A 15,770-nucleotide genomic window follows, 5' to 3' on the forward strand; every position below is an offset into this window, starting at 1 on the left:
TATACAATCCCTTTCAGTTCTATTCAATTTATTTTGTCTAAATTTTTTGCACATTTTAACTGAATTTAAAAAAAAAAGACTGTGGAAATAAGAATACTTATCAATGCATAAAGCAGCTGTTACCATGTACTACTTCAATACCACTGCTATATCGGCATTTGTAGGTTATATACCTACTGGGCGATCAATTGATATTCTTTACCAATAATCCTGGCCCATGTCTTTTTATTTGTAATTCTTTTTAACGAAGTCTCTGTGCGTGACGGCAACGGAAACTAACAACAACAAAACCATACTACATTATATAAGATGGGTATCTAAAACAACATGCTGAAAAGGAGAAAAAAAAGAGCTTTCATATATTCAAATAGATGGATTTTGCATCGACTTCGTTTTATTGCAAAAGATGATTGATTGATTGATTGACTGATTGATTGATTGATTGATTGATTGATTGATTGATTGATTGATTGATTGATTGATTGATTGTCCTTTATATCGAAGCCTCATGCTGTCCGGTGGTGCAAGAGATCATTGATTCCACTCCAGCTCGAGTAAGCTATATCATATCCCCATTATTTTATCATTATTTTTATCTCTATCTTCACAAGATATCTCTTGGAGATTAATATCACGTCAAGTTCCATCCTGGAACCTTAGACTTCCAGTACTTTTCTCAGGATTCGTGCCGTCCCTAGCAATGCTGCTTTTTGGAGCGTTTGCACTCGATCGGGCACATCACACCAACGTCGTCCAAGTGCCGTCGCAGCTGCTTTGGCGTTGTTCCGAGTGCTCCAACGTCAATAGGGATCACCTGAATTCGTTCTCATATTCCACAGGCGGCGAAGCTCTCTGGCAAGGTCTTGGTATACTTCTCTATCTTTTCCTTCTCCTTCTCGGCTACTCTACTGTCTCCCGGTACCGCGACATCGACGATTGTGCACATCTGTCGAGCCCTTTCTACGACGATGATATCCGGACGCCTGTGTTGGATGACATTGTCAGTTTGAACATCGAAATCCCACAGGATTTTCACTTGATCATTTTCAGAAACTTTCTGTGGTTCGTGCATATACCATTTGCTCTCAAATGGTATTTCATGTTTTCTGCAAAGCTCCCAGTGAACGACTTGCGCCAGTTTGTCATGTCGTCTTTTGTACTCTTTTTGCGCCAGTTTACTACAGCCACATACGATATGTTGCACTGTCTCGTCTCTTTCTCGGCATATCCTGCATGCGGCATCCACATCTCTCTTCTGTATCTTGGCTTTCAGAGCATTTGTTGACAGTGCTTGCTCTTGGGCAGCGATGATCAGTCCTTCTGTCTCCTTCTTCAGTTCTCCTTTCTTAGGCCATAACCATGTGTCATTACTGCTGATGTTCTCCGTCTCTCTGCAAAACTGCCCGTGCAGCTGCTTTTCTCTCCACTTTGCGGATCTTTCTGTTCGTTTCTGGCTTTTGAAAGTAAGTGGATCAATGACGTTTACATTATTTCCACTTTCAACCCGAACGGCTCGAAGGAGTTTTTCCTCACTGCTGTTTATGTCATTGTTGAGGCTGATTTGCTCCATTTCGACGCAATCTGATGCACTCACGAGCCCTCGGCCTCCTTCTTTCCTTGGCAAGTACAGTTGAACCTCCCTTATCCGGCCTCCCTTTATCCGGATCTCTCTATTATACGGACGCAATCTCACCGTGATTTTTTATTTTTTAATAATTACGGTAGGAAAGGGGGATTCCCAACTCCTTGAGAACTCCTACACAAACACACATGAATTACATATACTTGATACATTTCTTAATAATTATTTAGGTAAATCATCCCAAGAATTTATAAAAGAAAATGATTTCATTCTTGCAAACACGAACCTCTATTTTGGGGTCTGTTACTGAGTGTAACAATGAAAAGGTTGCAGTATACACATTACTACATGTGGTACTACAATGGGCTACATCAGTACATGTGTATGTATATGTACATGTATAAAGCATTGAGTCTCCCGTATCCGGCCAAATCCCTTATCCGGATGAGCCCCGGTCCCGACTTGTCCGGATACGAGAGGTTCAACTGTACAACCTGTCGACATCTCAGCACTCATTTGGTGGGTTTGGTAGATCGAGAGCATCTTTCTTGTCTTCCGATCCATAGCAGAGAGTTCCGCCTTCGTCCATTCGACCACTCCTCCTGTGTATCTCAAAACTGCTACCGCCCAGGTGTTTAGAGCTGTGATCACGTGTCCGCCATTTAAGTGTGATTAGGTACACTTTTTACACGTGAGAAGCACTCCTTCGTCACAGACGCATTGTTCGAGACATCATCAGATTCCAACACTCCGAGGTATTTGTAATTCTCTCCTTCCTCCAAACTCTGTAGTATTCTTCCATCAGGGAGTGATATTCCTGCACTCTTATTATTATAATAATGATAATAATGATAATTATTATTATTATTATTATTATCATTATTAATATTATTATTATTATCATTATTATTATCATCATTATTATTATTATTATCATTATCATTATCATTATTATAATTTCTATCATTATTATCATCGTTATTTTTATTATTAATTTTATCATTATTATCATTATTATTATTATTATTATCATCATTATTATATTGCAACTATAATATCAAACACTGACCAATCAGTGCTTATTTACGTTGACGTACAGGGCAATTTAGATAATCAGTTGCAGAAAAAAAAAACTAATCGCTGAACCTTATATTGCCCTAAATCCTCTTTTAAATGCAATTATGACTAGAAATAACTCATAATATACATGTGCGGCCTGCAGTTATATACAGGGGTTCTACGCATGATCATTTTGGAACTACATGAACAAATCCATGTGATTTTCAGGGTGATGTTTTATTGGAGCATGATTATATACATTCAAATTTTGCGATTCGATTATCGTCTCACTTTTCATTACATATACATTTTATATACTTTATGATTTCAGCGGAGTTGTTTTCCATGCATTGGAAATATACAGAGACATTTCCTTTATACATACCTCGTATACATACGAGAATACAAAGGTCGTAATAATTATTTACATGGATATTCCAACCACATTCCCTTGAAAATGGATGATCTTTACATGACTACCAATTTCCTTTGAAATGACCTAGTTGATGATGTGATACCCTCACAATTTTTCATGTATGTTATATATGACATTCGGACAATTTTTTTAATTATTTTTATAAGCTAATACAAGTAAAAGTATGTTACCATACCAAGATATACCAGAGTTAACATTAATCTTTTTTTTATATATTGGGGGGGTGAGACACGTTTTATATTAATATACAGATGAAATATGACATTTTTGTCATAGTTTTGACATTATTTGATATTATGACAATCGATGCAAAAGTTGAGAATTTTAAAAGTTTTATAGTGGTGTTGGAACCATGGATGAGGAGACTACTAGAGGTTATGACGTCATTGTGTGGACAAGAATATAAAGAAAATAAAGGGGATTCCAACAAAATTCACTTTTCTAGCAAAATGAAAGAGCACTTGACTATAGTCACTATATACTGCTTTCAGAAAGCAGGGCATATTTGTTACCCTTAACATCATGTCAGTATGTTATATGCAAGTTGATGGAATGTGAAATTTTCATGAAAAATTATCTTGTTGTATGTCCACACATGACGTCAAAACCTCTGATATTTATAGTCTTCTCATCCAGTGGTTCCAACACCAAAACTTTAACAATTCATAACTTTTGCATCGATTGTCCGATTTTCCTCAAACTTTCACTGTCAATGTGCTCTACTAATGTTACTGCTTTCACTTAATCCACATTTCTCTTTGGCTTTGGTTTCCTTTACTTTGTGTAAGTACTTTAATTGTCTCCCGATTTTTTTGTCCTTCGAATTCACTCTTCACCTCGCCTCTCTTCCTCCCATTGCCTCCCACCCCCCCCCCCCCCCGACTCTCTCTCTCTCTTTCTCTCTTATTGTCATATTATTTTTCTTAACTTTGTGTTTTGTCCTCCATTACAAGCCATATTGTGTGTCATTTCTGTACATTTTTCTTTATAACTATCGTAATTCATACGACTCTTACTTTACGTTGTTTTGTTTTAAGTTATTTGCAACTCTATATTATTGAATTAATGATTAGACTATTATGATATATGTTTTTACATTGGACTCCGATACCCAGAATATAGGTTGCTGAGTAACATAAACTTTCAACTTTCAACTTTCAAATACTAGTACCTGTAGCACTTGCACCGCTGCATCAGGGAGGTGACTCCCTTACTGCATGCAGCTCCCAGTGTAGCTAGTTGCGCTTGCCCATACCCCAGGAGGGCCTACCCAGGATAGTTCATGGAAAGCAAGGTAAACTGGCAAGCATAATGTACTAGTATTCGTTTTATTTTTCTCTTTTTGAAACTGGTACTTACATCCTGCCATGGCTTGGGAAGATTAAAAGTATATTTTTGATAGTTTAGAATTTTCATACATTTGGGATAACCAAGCACAAGATATGGAGTTTGCTGTGTTGAAGAAATTTGTGTCGCAGAGGTTGAATGATACACACCAGCAAGTTTGAATTCTCAATGTATTGTGTATCGAATATTCATAAACAAAAGTTAGTGTTTGGAGATTATTTGTTGCACCTTAATCCATGTGATAGGATTTTTTTTTTGTGTAGATTTCGATGTTTAGATAATAAGCTCCCTATAGTGACTGGAAGGTAGGGGAGACCGGGTCTAATTGTTACAATTTTCACATTTTTAGGTCTGTACAAAAAACGAATAGAGGAATCGGCTTCATTTTTGCTTTGAGGATACCTTATTTCCTCCTTTAATTAAAAACAGTACAAACTTTGGAAGTCCAGATAATATAAACAAGATATTACGTAATCAATAAACACAAAATTTTGTAACAACTTTCCCCGATGTTGGGGTAAGTTGTTACAGCACATGGGGTACTTTGTTACACCGTAGAAAGTCAACTCAAATCGGGTAATGCAGATCTGACGTGTTAGGTAATTCTTAATATTAACCTGTCTGGGTGTGCATGTTAGCCTATGCTGGGGTGTATGAGTGTGTTGGGTGTGTGTGGGTGTGTGTGTGTGTGTGTGTGTTTTTGTGTGTGTGTGTGCGTGTATGTGTGTGTGTATAACCATAAATTCAATTGAAAGTGCATTGGGGTAAGTTGTTACACCACTCGATTCTCCAGACGGGTCAAGTTGTAACAACTTGACCCAGTGCGTTTTCAAAAACTTTTCACACGTGTGGCCAATAAACAATCAAACATCGCGTGTTGCTACTTTCACCAAAAGACAGCCAAAACACGCTTCTTTCAACCACATACTCATCACTTACTGGAGAAGAATGGATTTGGTGTAATAAAGAAAAATCGAATTTTTCAAAATTTTACTCGGAGAGGTAAAAAAGTGTTTTTTGGACCTACCTTCTACATGTGGCGTCCAGGCAACGCCAGATTTTGCATGCAGAGATCGTTGCTTATACGTTTTGATTTGATATTACTTTTGTAACGCCCTCTTTTGATCATAATAGAGAAAATGACAGTGTAACAACTTGCCCGTGTAACAACTAGACCCGGTCTCCCCTATGCAAATATTCCTCGAGACGAGAGGATCGAATATGTAAATGTTGCTCCCTGAGTCAGATCGGGGATGAATTTCATTATTTGTTTCAGTGTCCAATATTTGAAAATGATCGTAAACAAGCCATGAAGATTTTTTTTTTTTTTTTTGGAAACGACCTAATGTAGACAATCTATATAAAATGGATCTTTTATTTAACCACTCTACGCAAACAGTGATGTTGAAATTAGTAAAGTTTTGTAAGGTAATTGTAGATTATTTTGATAAACTTTGAAATGATTTTCTTGTGTGTGATTATGGGCACTTATACATTAACCCTGTTAGAGGGATGATTTTTTAGCTTACATGTATTGCAGGCGTGCCTGCTATAGAAAGTAGATACGGTACTAGTAGTCTGATGTACATATTCGTATTACTCATCTCTATTCCATGTACGTCTTCTTTGCATGTTTAGTCTGCCATGTAGATTGTTATTCTTGCCAGTTTGTATCTTTACATGTATTCATTTTTACTCACATACCCCAGGAGGGTGATTGAGTTAATAAACTACAAACAAACCCGCACATACACACACACGTCGTATAAGAGCGTACAACCCTCTTTGCACGCTCTAGTCTTACCCGGTACCTTTGGTATTTTACCAAAGATTGGCATTTGCGACAAGACAGTCTACACGGCCTTACAAGTAGCTAGCTGCAGTGAAAATTGGAACGAAGCGTACTGTAAGTCCTCACCAAAGAACGTTATGTTACTCAGTTCATGTTGTGTATTCACCACAAAGGCGAACTAAGAAACCTACAGATTAAAAATCTTAAGCAAGTGTGGATAATTCAAAAAGAAATTACGTGCTCAAGACAAGTGCAGTGTGAAAAATACGCAAGAGTTGTTGTTAAGCCCCACATATAGGCATTTGTGTGTGGTTAAGCATTAATGCGTCTGTAATATAGGTCGAATGAAGGTTCTAAACTTTTAAAGTTAGAGCTGTTTCATTATTTACATTAATTCACTCATGGCCCAAGGACATGTTTTAGACCATGCCCATGTTGATCGCTCGCACTGTTCGGAACCTAGACTAGAGTCTATGCCTATGACATAGGCTGAGCTCTAAATTTACAAATTGTAGGCCCCTAAATTTGTAAATCTAGAGTTCTAACTAGCCAAGGCCTTGCAGTGGGGGGCAAGGCTAGCTAGGGAGTAGGGTTCTTCTAGTTATTCTAAATGCTAAGCGTAACATAGAACAGTTATCTAGTGTGTGTAAAATAGCTGTGGCGATGTGATGCAAATTATTTTCTACATGGAGCGGCGGCAACATGTATCTATTCCATTGTATTGGCATCTTAGCATTACCATGGCATGTTGTCAGCATACCAAGAAAAAAAGAAGAGCACTCTAAAGTGAAAATTTTAATCTGTCTATAGAAAATTGACTAGACTATACACAGTCCTGTCACAGTACACAAGGAAGTACAGCATCTACTGATCTATTGTATTCGGGCTAATAGAAAATGTGCATTCTCTTTGGTAGAACAATTAAGCAAATTTGTAAAATTGTATACGTGAGCATACATTGTACACTCAATTTATTAAGCATGAGATTACGAGAATGATTTGTTGTTCATAGAATTCGACTTCAGTTCCCTGTCATTTCTTGGACAGCTAATAACAGTAATACTGTAAAGTCAGACTGCACTATTTGCTGTGATTGGGTACATCCATAATTTGTTTTTGTTTTTGTTTTGGGGGTTTTTTTTGACTTGTTTTGTTTTGTTTTGTATTGTTTTACAGGGCATACACATTTCATGGTTGGATTATATCTTCCCGTGGACACTAGCCAGTTTTACACAAATTACAGCTTTGCCTGTGCCAGTACGTCATCCTACCTGTTTGCTGACTGCGCCCGTGGACATCTTCCAGATGTCATTGTTTGCTGCTCCTGACAAATGTGACCGACCACAATGCCTTCTAAGGCAGAGAGAAAAGGCTTGGACTCTAGTGCTTGGGAGCAGCAAAACTTACCCACTCCATCATGCCTGTACTACAACATCTCAACCTTTGCGGCTGCCTCCACTTCTACCTCAGCTTCAGTTTCCATGGCAGCAGAGCTGTCCCATGATTCGGGACAGGTGACATCGTCTCTCGTTCACAAGCCTGACTGGGTTGAGTACATGTCAGGGGGAGGAGCAGCCCTCATGAACATTACAATTACCTTCCCCCTCAATAAGGTACATGTATATGAATTTCATGATGCTAGTCAAACCTGAACACTACCGTTTCATGTACAGATACATAAAAGTACAAATGTAAAGCCAGGGCTCCACACTCACCTATTTTTTCTTCTGGTCCCACCTGTCTGCGTCGGACCAGTAGATAATCCACTTTTTCCATTTTTTACTGGTCCATACCCAAAACTACAGGTCAGAAAAAAAGAAGAAAAAATAATGAATAAAGACTTGCGAGCTTATTTTGTTATTTTTTATTACTTACTATCAATCCCCAAAAGATCAGTAAGTCTGCCACGATGATAATTGCTACATGCAGGCTGTGCATGTTTGGATGTGCAAAACATGTGCTGGTGCTGGCATTTACAAGTTCCAACATAATGCGCAAAATTTTTCTACCTTAGTTACCTTGAACATTTTACATTCAATAAAGAATTCATCATATTCATCATCTTCTTTCTTTATACCAAGAATTTCACATCACCATTTTTATAGATGCAAGAGCATTAGCTGTTGTTATATTCCTGGTTAGTAAATGTGAACTTGCAGTTGAGTACACTTTGTATGACAAAGAGAAACTATTGGTGTAATGAAAATTTGTTGACGTACAATTTATATTTATACACCACAAAAATTCATGTATTCTTCACCTGTGTGAAATACAGGTGCTCTTCCGTCAACAACTTCATGGCATCCGTGCCAAGAAAGCGCTGCGCCAAATCAACAGGGAGGGGCTGAGGAACATCTACCGCGGCGTCTTGCCCCCGCTCCTGCAGAAGACCTGCTCTGTGGCGGTCATGTTTGGTGCCTACGAGCACTTCTCACGCATCTTCCGCAGCGAGTTCCCATCGCTGAGCCCCACCGCCGTCCTGTGCACTGCTGCACTGCTGTCAGGTATGAAAGTGTCGAAGGACGAAATCCACAGACTCCAACCCCGAGCACCTTCTGATCTGGAGATTCTCCCACCTGAAACCCGTAGCAAACTGGAAACTCTATTAAACTTGATGTGCACAGAGCACACATCATGAGCACGAAGTCCCTAGGATACCAGGGTTCCAGGTGCTCTCTCGTGCTATGTATCTCAGGCTTATTTTTCAACATTATGATGGCACTAAGTAAGAGATCATTTCCAGTGGGAGAAAATACATCTTAAAGTGGGAGCCACAGAGCCAGGGCGGGAGAAATGAAATCTCAAGCAGGAGAACGGGAGATTTTGCAAAAATGGGCTTTCAGCGGGAGGTCTCTCATCAAAAGCGGGAGAGTTGGAGTCTCTGTGAAATCTGCCACATGATAAGTGCACAGGAGGGATACATTTGACCTCTACCTTCAGACATTGCAATTTACTTTATATACTTTTTGATATCATTTAACCATGAAAACTTCTCAGTTTTTAACTAAAACAACAAGAAAGAGGAAAAAAATACAGTGTAGCAAGAGAAGGAGTAAACTCGTGTTGAAATATCACATTTTCATTATTTGTGAAAAAGACTGCTCTGTTCATGTGTGATAAATGTATGGTGGGTGATGCAAGTGTACAATGCAATGATGCCTGGGATGTTCCATCGGGATGCAAAACAGTTGAAAAATGTGGATCTTTCGATTGTTCTGTATTGATATTATTTGAACACAAGCAGCAACTACTTGATTTCCAATATCATTTCACTGTAAATAAGAGTTTCTATCAAGTTCTGTTTAAGACACACTTTTAACAACTTAAAAATGTGTGATATACAATACTGTATGTGTATAGATTAATGAAGTGTTTTTGTGTGTTTGTGTGTGTGGGGGGGGGGGGAGGGTTCTTGCAGCCTTGAGAATTAAGTGAATTATTTCCCAACTTTTCTCACACAGGCCAGTGTTAACTGCTTGTTGTGTTGCTCTTTCTTGTCTGGCAATATGTATGACTTGTACAATAGGCCATTGATATCCTGCCACTTAACAAGTTTTGGCTGACCCATTGTCTCAGGTACAAGGGAATGATACCCTGATAGTACAAGTGTCTCTGTGAATGGTCAAATGAGAAATATTCATCCAACTTTTGTTTCACAGGATCTTGCGAAGCCCTTCTTGCTCCGTTTGAGCGCGTTCAGACTCTGCTGCAGGACCACAGACACTCTGGAACATTCAAGAACACGCCCCACGCTCTGCGGACTGTCTACTCTTACAGTATCAGAGAGTGCTACCGTGGTCTGACGGCCATTCTCCTCCGCAACGGGCCCAGCAATATCGTGTTCTTCAGCCTCCGCGGGAGGCTTCGTGAAGCGCTCCCCGAGCCCACCAGCGACGCTGGAGCGGTCGTGAATGACTTCATCAGTGGGGCCATCCTGGGGGCCATGCTGAGCACAGCGTGGTTTCCCGTCAACGTCGTCAAGACCCGCATGCAGTCCAGGGTAGGTGGGAAGTTCTACTCCTTCGTCCACACCTTCCGGGAAATATATGTTGAGCGCGGCTGTCGCTGGCGTGCCATGTTCTATGGCGTCCACCTCAACTTCACCCGAGCCCTAATATCATGGGGCATCATCAATGCATCATATGAAATGCTGAAATCGTTTTGCATAAGCATGAAATCGTGAAATCTTAATTTTAATTTGTTTCTTCCTTGATGTGATAGTGTGTTTGTATCACATTTCATTTTTACTTTTTAGGTACTGGATGAATACATAGAAAACTCTGTCTATGGTTTGTGTACCATTAAGCAGCTGTTATTTTTAGCTTAATTTCTTTGATGGTTGACGCTGGTAATGATCTTTGCAAATGACCTTTTTCCAGTGGTGTTGTGAAGAGTACAAATATCTATGATAATGAATTTTGATGAACAAGCTGCATTTTTCGATTTGTTACATTTGGTCTTACATATGACTTATAGCAGGGTAAACTCACCGCATGCCAAACAATAACAAAGATTGTCACGAGGTATGTCATGAATTACTTTAGAAGAGTAAATCTGTTTCAGAAAAGAGTTATTATGTAATGCTGTTGTGGCTGCATGAATACTGTAAAAGTGGAAATTTTCGCGGTGTTGAAATTTTTGCGCATCCAGAAACTAGCGCGAAAATAAAAGCATGCGAATATTTTGGCTTTTCATATGTTCCTGTGCGTGATGTCTTGATTCCGCGGAATTAAAAACATGCTAAACTCCTCTTACCTGGCCAAGCGCGAAAAATTAGTCGCGCGAAAATATTCATTTTTACAGCAGTATGCCCGCATGCTTTCTGAATAGTGGCATTGTATTTCAGCAGAACATCATCCTCGTGCCAAAACCAGAAGAGCTCCAAGAAGTGCGTTCATGCATACGAAATTAGACAATCATTCTTGTTTGACCATCATGTGATTGTTGTGTTGGGGCGGATTGTGGGCATTAGAGCATTTGATGATGAACAATGGGATACATAGAGTGTGTCCAAATTTTAATTGAGTTTTCTGGGATCACTGTGTTCTTCCTGTACTAATGCTTGCTGAGACGTACCGCAGATGCATGCAGTATATTGTGTATTCCAATAGGTAGACACATCATATTTAAATCATTGTTGGTGTACTCTCTTGTCTTGGTCCTGTGTCTGGTAAACAGTGCCACTGTATCATTGCTGCATGTATACTTAACACCGGTCATTTTTCAGCGCACAATGCGCCAAATTCTTTCTTGGAGTGAAAGGTAGCCCTGAAGATTGAGTTGGTCCTTTTTAGGGCCATGTCTCACTCCAAGAAAGAGTTTGGTGCATTGTGACCCCCTCCCCCCACCCCCCCCCCCCCCCCAAAAAAAAAATGTAAAAATGTAAAAATCACAAAGGTTATGCCTTACTCCAGAGAAAAATTTCAAGAGTACTTGCAGACATTTGTATACAGTCTGTATTCTACAAAATACGGAAGAAAAAACAGGAAAGAAAATCAGAAGTAGAGCTATACTGAGAATTCAAGTGTAAGGCCTTGGAGAGAGTTTCAAGTATGCATTTGTTTGATACCAAGTCAAATTGATAACAAAGTATGTGTTATATCTTAGTGAATATATAATTCTTTATGGTAAGGTACATGTATGAGAAAGAGGGGCATACTGGGTTTAAAGGGTATTAGGGATTGAATTTGAAGTGTAGTATTCGTCAATCTTAATGGATTTTTTACGGTTTGTTTGTTTATTAGCTTGCAATGACAGTTTTTTCATTCATGTTATTGTGGATATCAATATCATTGGTATTGTGTATTAAATGTATGTCACCAGCATGTACTTTTGTAAGTCCCACTGCCTGTAGTGTACAGTAAGTTGAATATGGATGCATAAAGAGCCTAAACAATGAGATTCTAGTAAAAAGTTGGAGCTACCTTTTTATTAGGACTACTTTGTTTGTTTTACTTTCTTTTTTGGATATCAGCCATTTCAAAACCACATTTCACCAGATGAACTTTGAATTCCTCATAGAGTTGTATGCTCTTTCATAATTTCAAAAGGGGTGTCTAATTATCTCACAAATAGTTATTTAAATCTGAAACCCCCATCTCAACCAAAACTGTACCATCCATTTAACCCGTTGAGGATGGACTGATTTTGCTATACTGCGCATTTCCCATAGACACCTGCCCGAGTATTCTCGTGACTTGCCCTCAATGGATTAAGGACTGCTTCCATTTAAATATCATTTATATTTGAAAGATTTTGTTTTCAGTAATGGCAGGTACAACAACAACAACAACAACAACAAGAAAAATTGTCCTGACCATGTGGTCTAAAGGCCACAAGCTTAGTATGAGTACATGGAATATATGTGAAATACTGCTTGCTCAGGAGCAGGGATCTTATAATGAGTATCATATATCAGTACTTTTCTGACATTATGATATAGAGAAGTTGTGTTCTCACCGTGGAAGTGTAAATTTGTGAAAATCTGAACCATTTATCTTGGCATTATGTCCACTCTTGTCGTGAAGTTTTTTTTTTTTGTTTTTTTTGTTTTTTTGTTGGGGATGGTATCTTTCGTCATTTCCAAGTGTCACATTTTGAAGTCTTTTGCTTGAGGGTCTGTTACGACATGAAGTGTTACTTGAAAGATACCTTGCCATCTGTATTCCTGTAGCTCATGAAGATATGGGGTCATCCCAAGAGATTGGCACCCACAAGTCATACAGCCCTCAAGTTCAACATTAAAAAAAAAGGTCTACGAGTCATACAGCCCAGGAGTTTTGACACTTGGAATATTGTAAGGCCCATGAGTTCAACACTAGGTAAAAATGACATAAGAGGTCGACATTACAACACAGGGCTTAATGTGTCAGTCTCGTGGGCCTTTTTCGCGTATTGTCAAACTCATGAGCGGTATACTGTAAAACATGATATATTCGCGGCATGAATTTTTCGCAAATTGAAGCCGACAGCCTTTTTTGGGGCATGAAATTTTCGCGAACTGCCACTGCCATTCAATATATATAGTGTAGAAAAGAACTTTCGCGTGCATTTTAATTTCGCGAATCTTTGTGCTCGCGAAATTCGCGAAATTAAAATGCACGCGAACATTCCTTGTTTTACAGTAACTTGTTGGCTGTATGACTCATGGGCTGCATGACTCATGGGCTGTATGACTCGTATGACATTAATACTCTTTATTTCTGTCCTAGATATTGTCATGGTCTGTCAACATGCAAATTGATCAATGGGACATCAGTTGTGAAGAGCCAGTGTGAAAGCATTTTTTTTCTTTTGTGATCTATAAAGTATTTGAGTAACCATTACTTGCCGAATGTATCAGGGTCCTCAAATTAAAATGATTTCTGCTGTTTGATTGGTAATGCAGAATCATTTCATTTTCACGATTGAAAACTGTTTTGGGGGGTATTTATTAGATAGGGTATCCCTTTCCTTTGAGCGACGAGGAAGTGCCTTATGCATTCAAAGAGCAACCCGACTGCAGAGAGTAGAGAGTAAACAAAAAATTAATGAATCAAAAAAGAACAAACAAACAAACAAACAAAACAAAACATAGCTTTTATCTCTGAAGAAGTGTTTATAGTTTTGAGCCAAAAAGTTGGCATATGTGCATTTGATAACATGATCTCCATCAGATACAGTGAACTCCCATTATTAAGACCACAGTTATAACAAAATTTTGGATACGGTGAGGTCAGAATTCAGGGCCCAAAATTATCATGTAGATATTTCTATACACTTTATTTGCTCGGATACTGTATATAACAATTTTTTTATATAACGCAAGGAACTGCTAGTCCCGAAGACTTCACTATAATGGGAATCACCTGTAATATGTTGGTAGAATACTTGAGGAGTTGTAAAACAGTGTTACTGTCACAATGATTATGTACATGTGTATAGTCTTTTTTACCAGGAGGAACCCCTCCAGTGTTAAAAAAAAAGAGGACTTTCCAGACAATTTCGAAGGAAACCTTACCAATGCTGTCCAATTGCAAGAAACACATGCACCCGGGTAACCAGTAGACATCAGAAATGAGACATTGTTGTTGAAAAAAAAAAGGAAGAAAATATCAAATGCATATTTTCCAGGGGGCGATTCACAACAATTGAAGTCGATCTTAAAAATGCTGATAAGCTTAAACTCATGGTAGGCTTTGTATTTCTTCAGTGGTATTTGAGCTCCGTACTTAAAGTGAAATTTTTGTAAGACATTTTCATGCTGCCATTAATATATACAATGAAATAAGTGACAATGGATTTTTTCTTTAAACTTTGATAGCACTTTGGAATGGATTCTGAAAGGCTGGTCAAATGGAATAGGGAATTCAGTGATATACCATTTTATATGTAAGCTTATCTTGACCATAAAGATCAATTTAAATTTTTTAAGAAACATCCCCCAGAAGTATTGGAAAACTGAATATCCAGTTTTTAACAAAGTCCATTGCCATATCCACAATACTGTACCACAATTCTCTCACACAGCTTTTCGTACTCAACAACCTCTCACCCCAAGGCTTTGACTGCATTTAGAGCCGCCGATCTATGCGCTATGATATAGCATAGAAATCAGTGTTTGATGCCTCTAAAAGAGATCACCAAGATTACCTGTTCATGGTTTTCATACCTTTACACCTTCTCCATGTGCATGCACCTCCTTGCCAGTAAAACAAGACATTTATGTCATCAGTTTCCGTGTACACTGATTGACCCATCTTCTTGTGGCTTTGACCTCCATCGACATCTTATCCAATCACTTGTCAATGTTAGTCCAGTATAGGGAGCATCACAGTGTTTTTATGTTCTTTAAATTTGTTTTGTCAATTTCCATTTCTGTATTCAATATTCATGTTGCATTGGATATTTAGAATGATTAGTGATAATCTGCCATGAAAATGAAAATTATTATGTTTATTACATATTCTGTGTTCCTTATTTCCCACCTCAGAGCCACGAACAAAATATAGAAAAGGGACAAAACTCAAAGAAACTGTTGAACATAGATATGTGGCAAAATGGTCTAGATTGAATAAGATTTGGCACATGTACTATTCTAATGCCATATTCAGTTTACAAATGAAGAGAAAAAAACAAGAGAAGAATGGCTAATTGGTACAGATATGCTTTTGAAAGTTACTGCCTTTAATGCACATGTATTTACATGTGTGAACTTTATATTAATGCATTGTGTAGATATTCCCCCCAGACCGCAATATTTGTGACGAGAGAGTCACTTTTTGAATGAGGCACTAAAGAAGGCTATCTTCCGTAATTAGAGTGTCTTCACGGGTAGGAAGATTGTGTAATACAGGTTACTGTATCACACTTACCGTTACATCAGCCTGAAAGAAGTTTTGCTGTTGGAGTGATTTGGTTGTTAGTTGGTTCGTCTTTTTTCTACAGTTGTTTCTTATTCGTTTGGGGACAAATTTTATTCATCTTGTGCATGCTTACTTATTACGTGGTGACCCACCTCAAATGTGTATTTTTATTTTTAGCAGAAGTCTGCCCATGAGCTTTGATGATTGTTT

At 38.4% G+C, this 15,770-nt stretch overlaps 1 protein-coding gene across 1 annotated transcript; it reads left to right on the forward strand.

Moving 5' to 3' along the window:
• The first annotated feature begins 6,265 nt into the window (after positions 1 to 6,265).
• Positions 6,266 to 11,051, forward strand: LOC139710183 (mitochondrial nicotinamide adenine dinucleotide transporter SLC25A51-like). The gene is made up of 4 exons (XM_071622115.1): positions 6,266 to 6,330; positions 7,393 to 7,829; positions 8,492 to 8,720; positions 9,876 to 11,051. The coding sequence occupies exons 2-4, from the start codon at positions 7,563 to 7,565 to the stop codon at positions 10,397 to 10,399; spliced, it is 1,020 nt and encodes a 339-aa protein (XP_071478216.1). The 5' UTR covers positions 6,266 to 6,330; positions 7,393 to 7,562; the 3' UTR covers positions 10,400 to 11,051.
• Positions 11,052 to 15,770: the final 4,719 nt, after the last annotated feature.

Source organism: Diadema antillarum, unplaced genomic scaffold (genome assembly GCF_040938485.1).
Source record: "Diadema antillarum isolate AM-2024a unplaced genomic scaffold, OU_Dant_1.0 seq00001506_RagTag, whole genome shotgun sequence".
Taxonomy (NCBI): domain Eukaryota; kingdom Metazoa; phylum Echinodermata; class Echinoidea; order Diadematoida; family Diadematidae; genus Diadema; species Diadema antillarum.

Coding starts and splice junctions, on each gene's coding strand:
- LOC139710183 (XM_071622115.1), top strand. CDS start 7,563: ATGCCTTCTAAGGCAGAGAGAAAAGGCTTGGACTCTAGTGCTTGGGAG. Junction 7,830..8,491: donor TTACCTTCCCCCTCAATAAG/GTACATGTATAT, acceptor TGTGAAATACAG/GTGCTCTTCCGTCAACAACT. Junction 8,721..9,875: donor CACTGCTGCACTGCTGTCAG/GTATGAAAGTGT, acceptor TTTGTTTCACAG/GATCTTGCGAAGCCCTTCTT.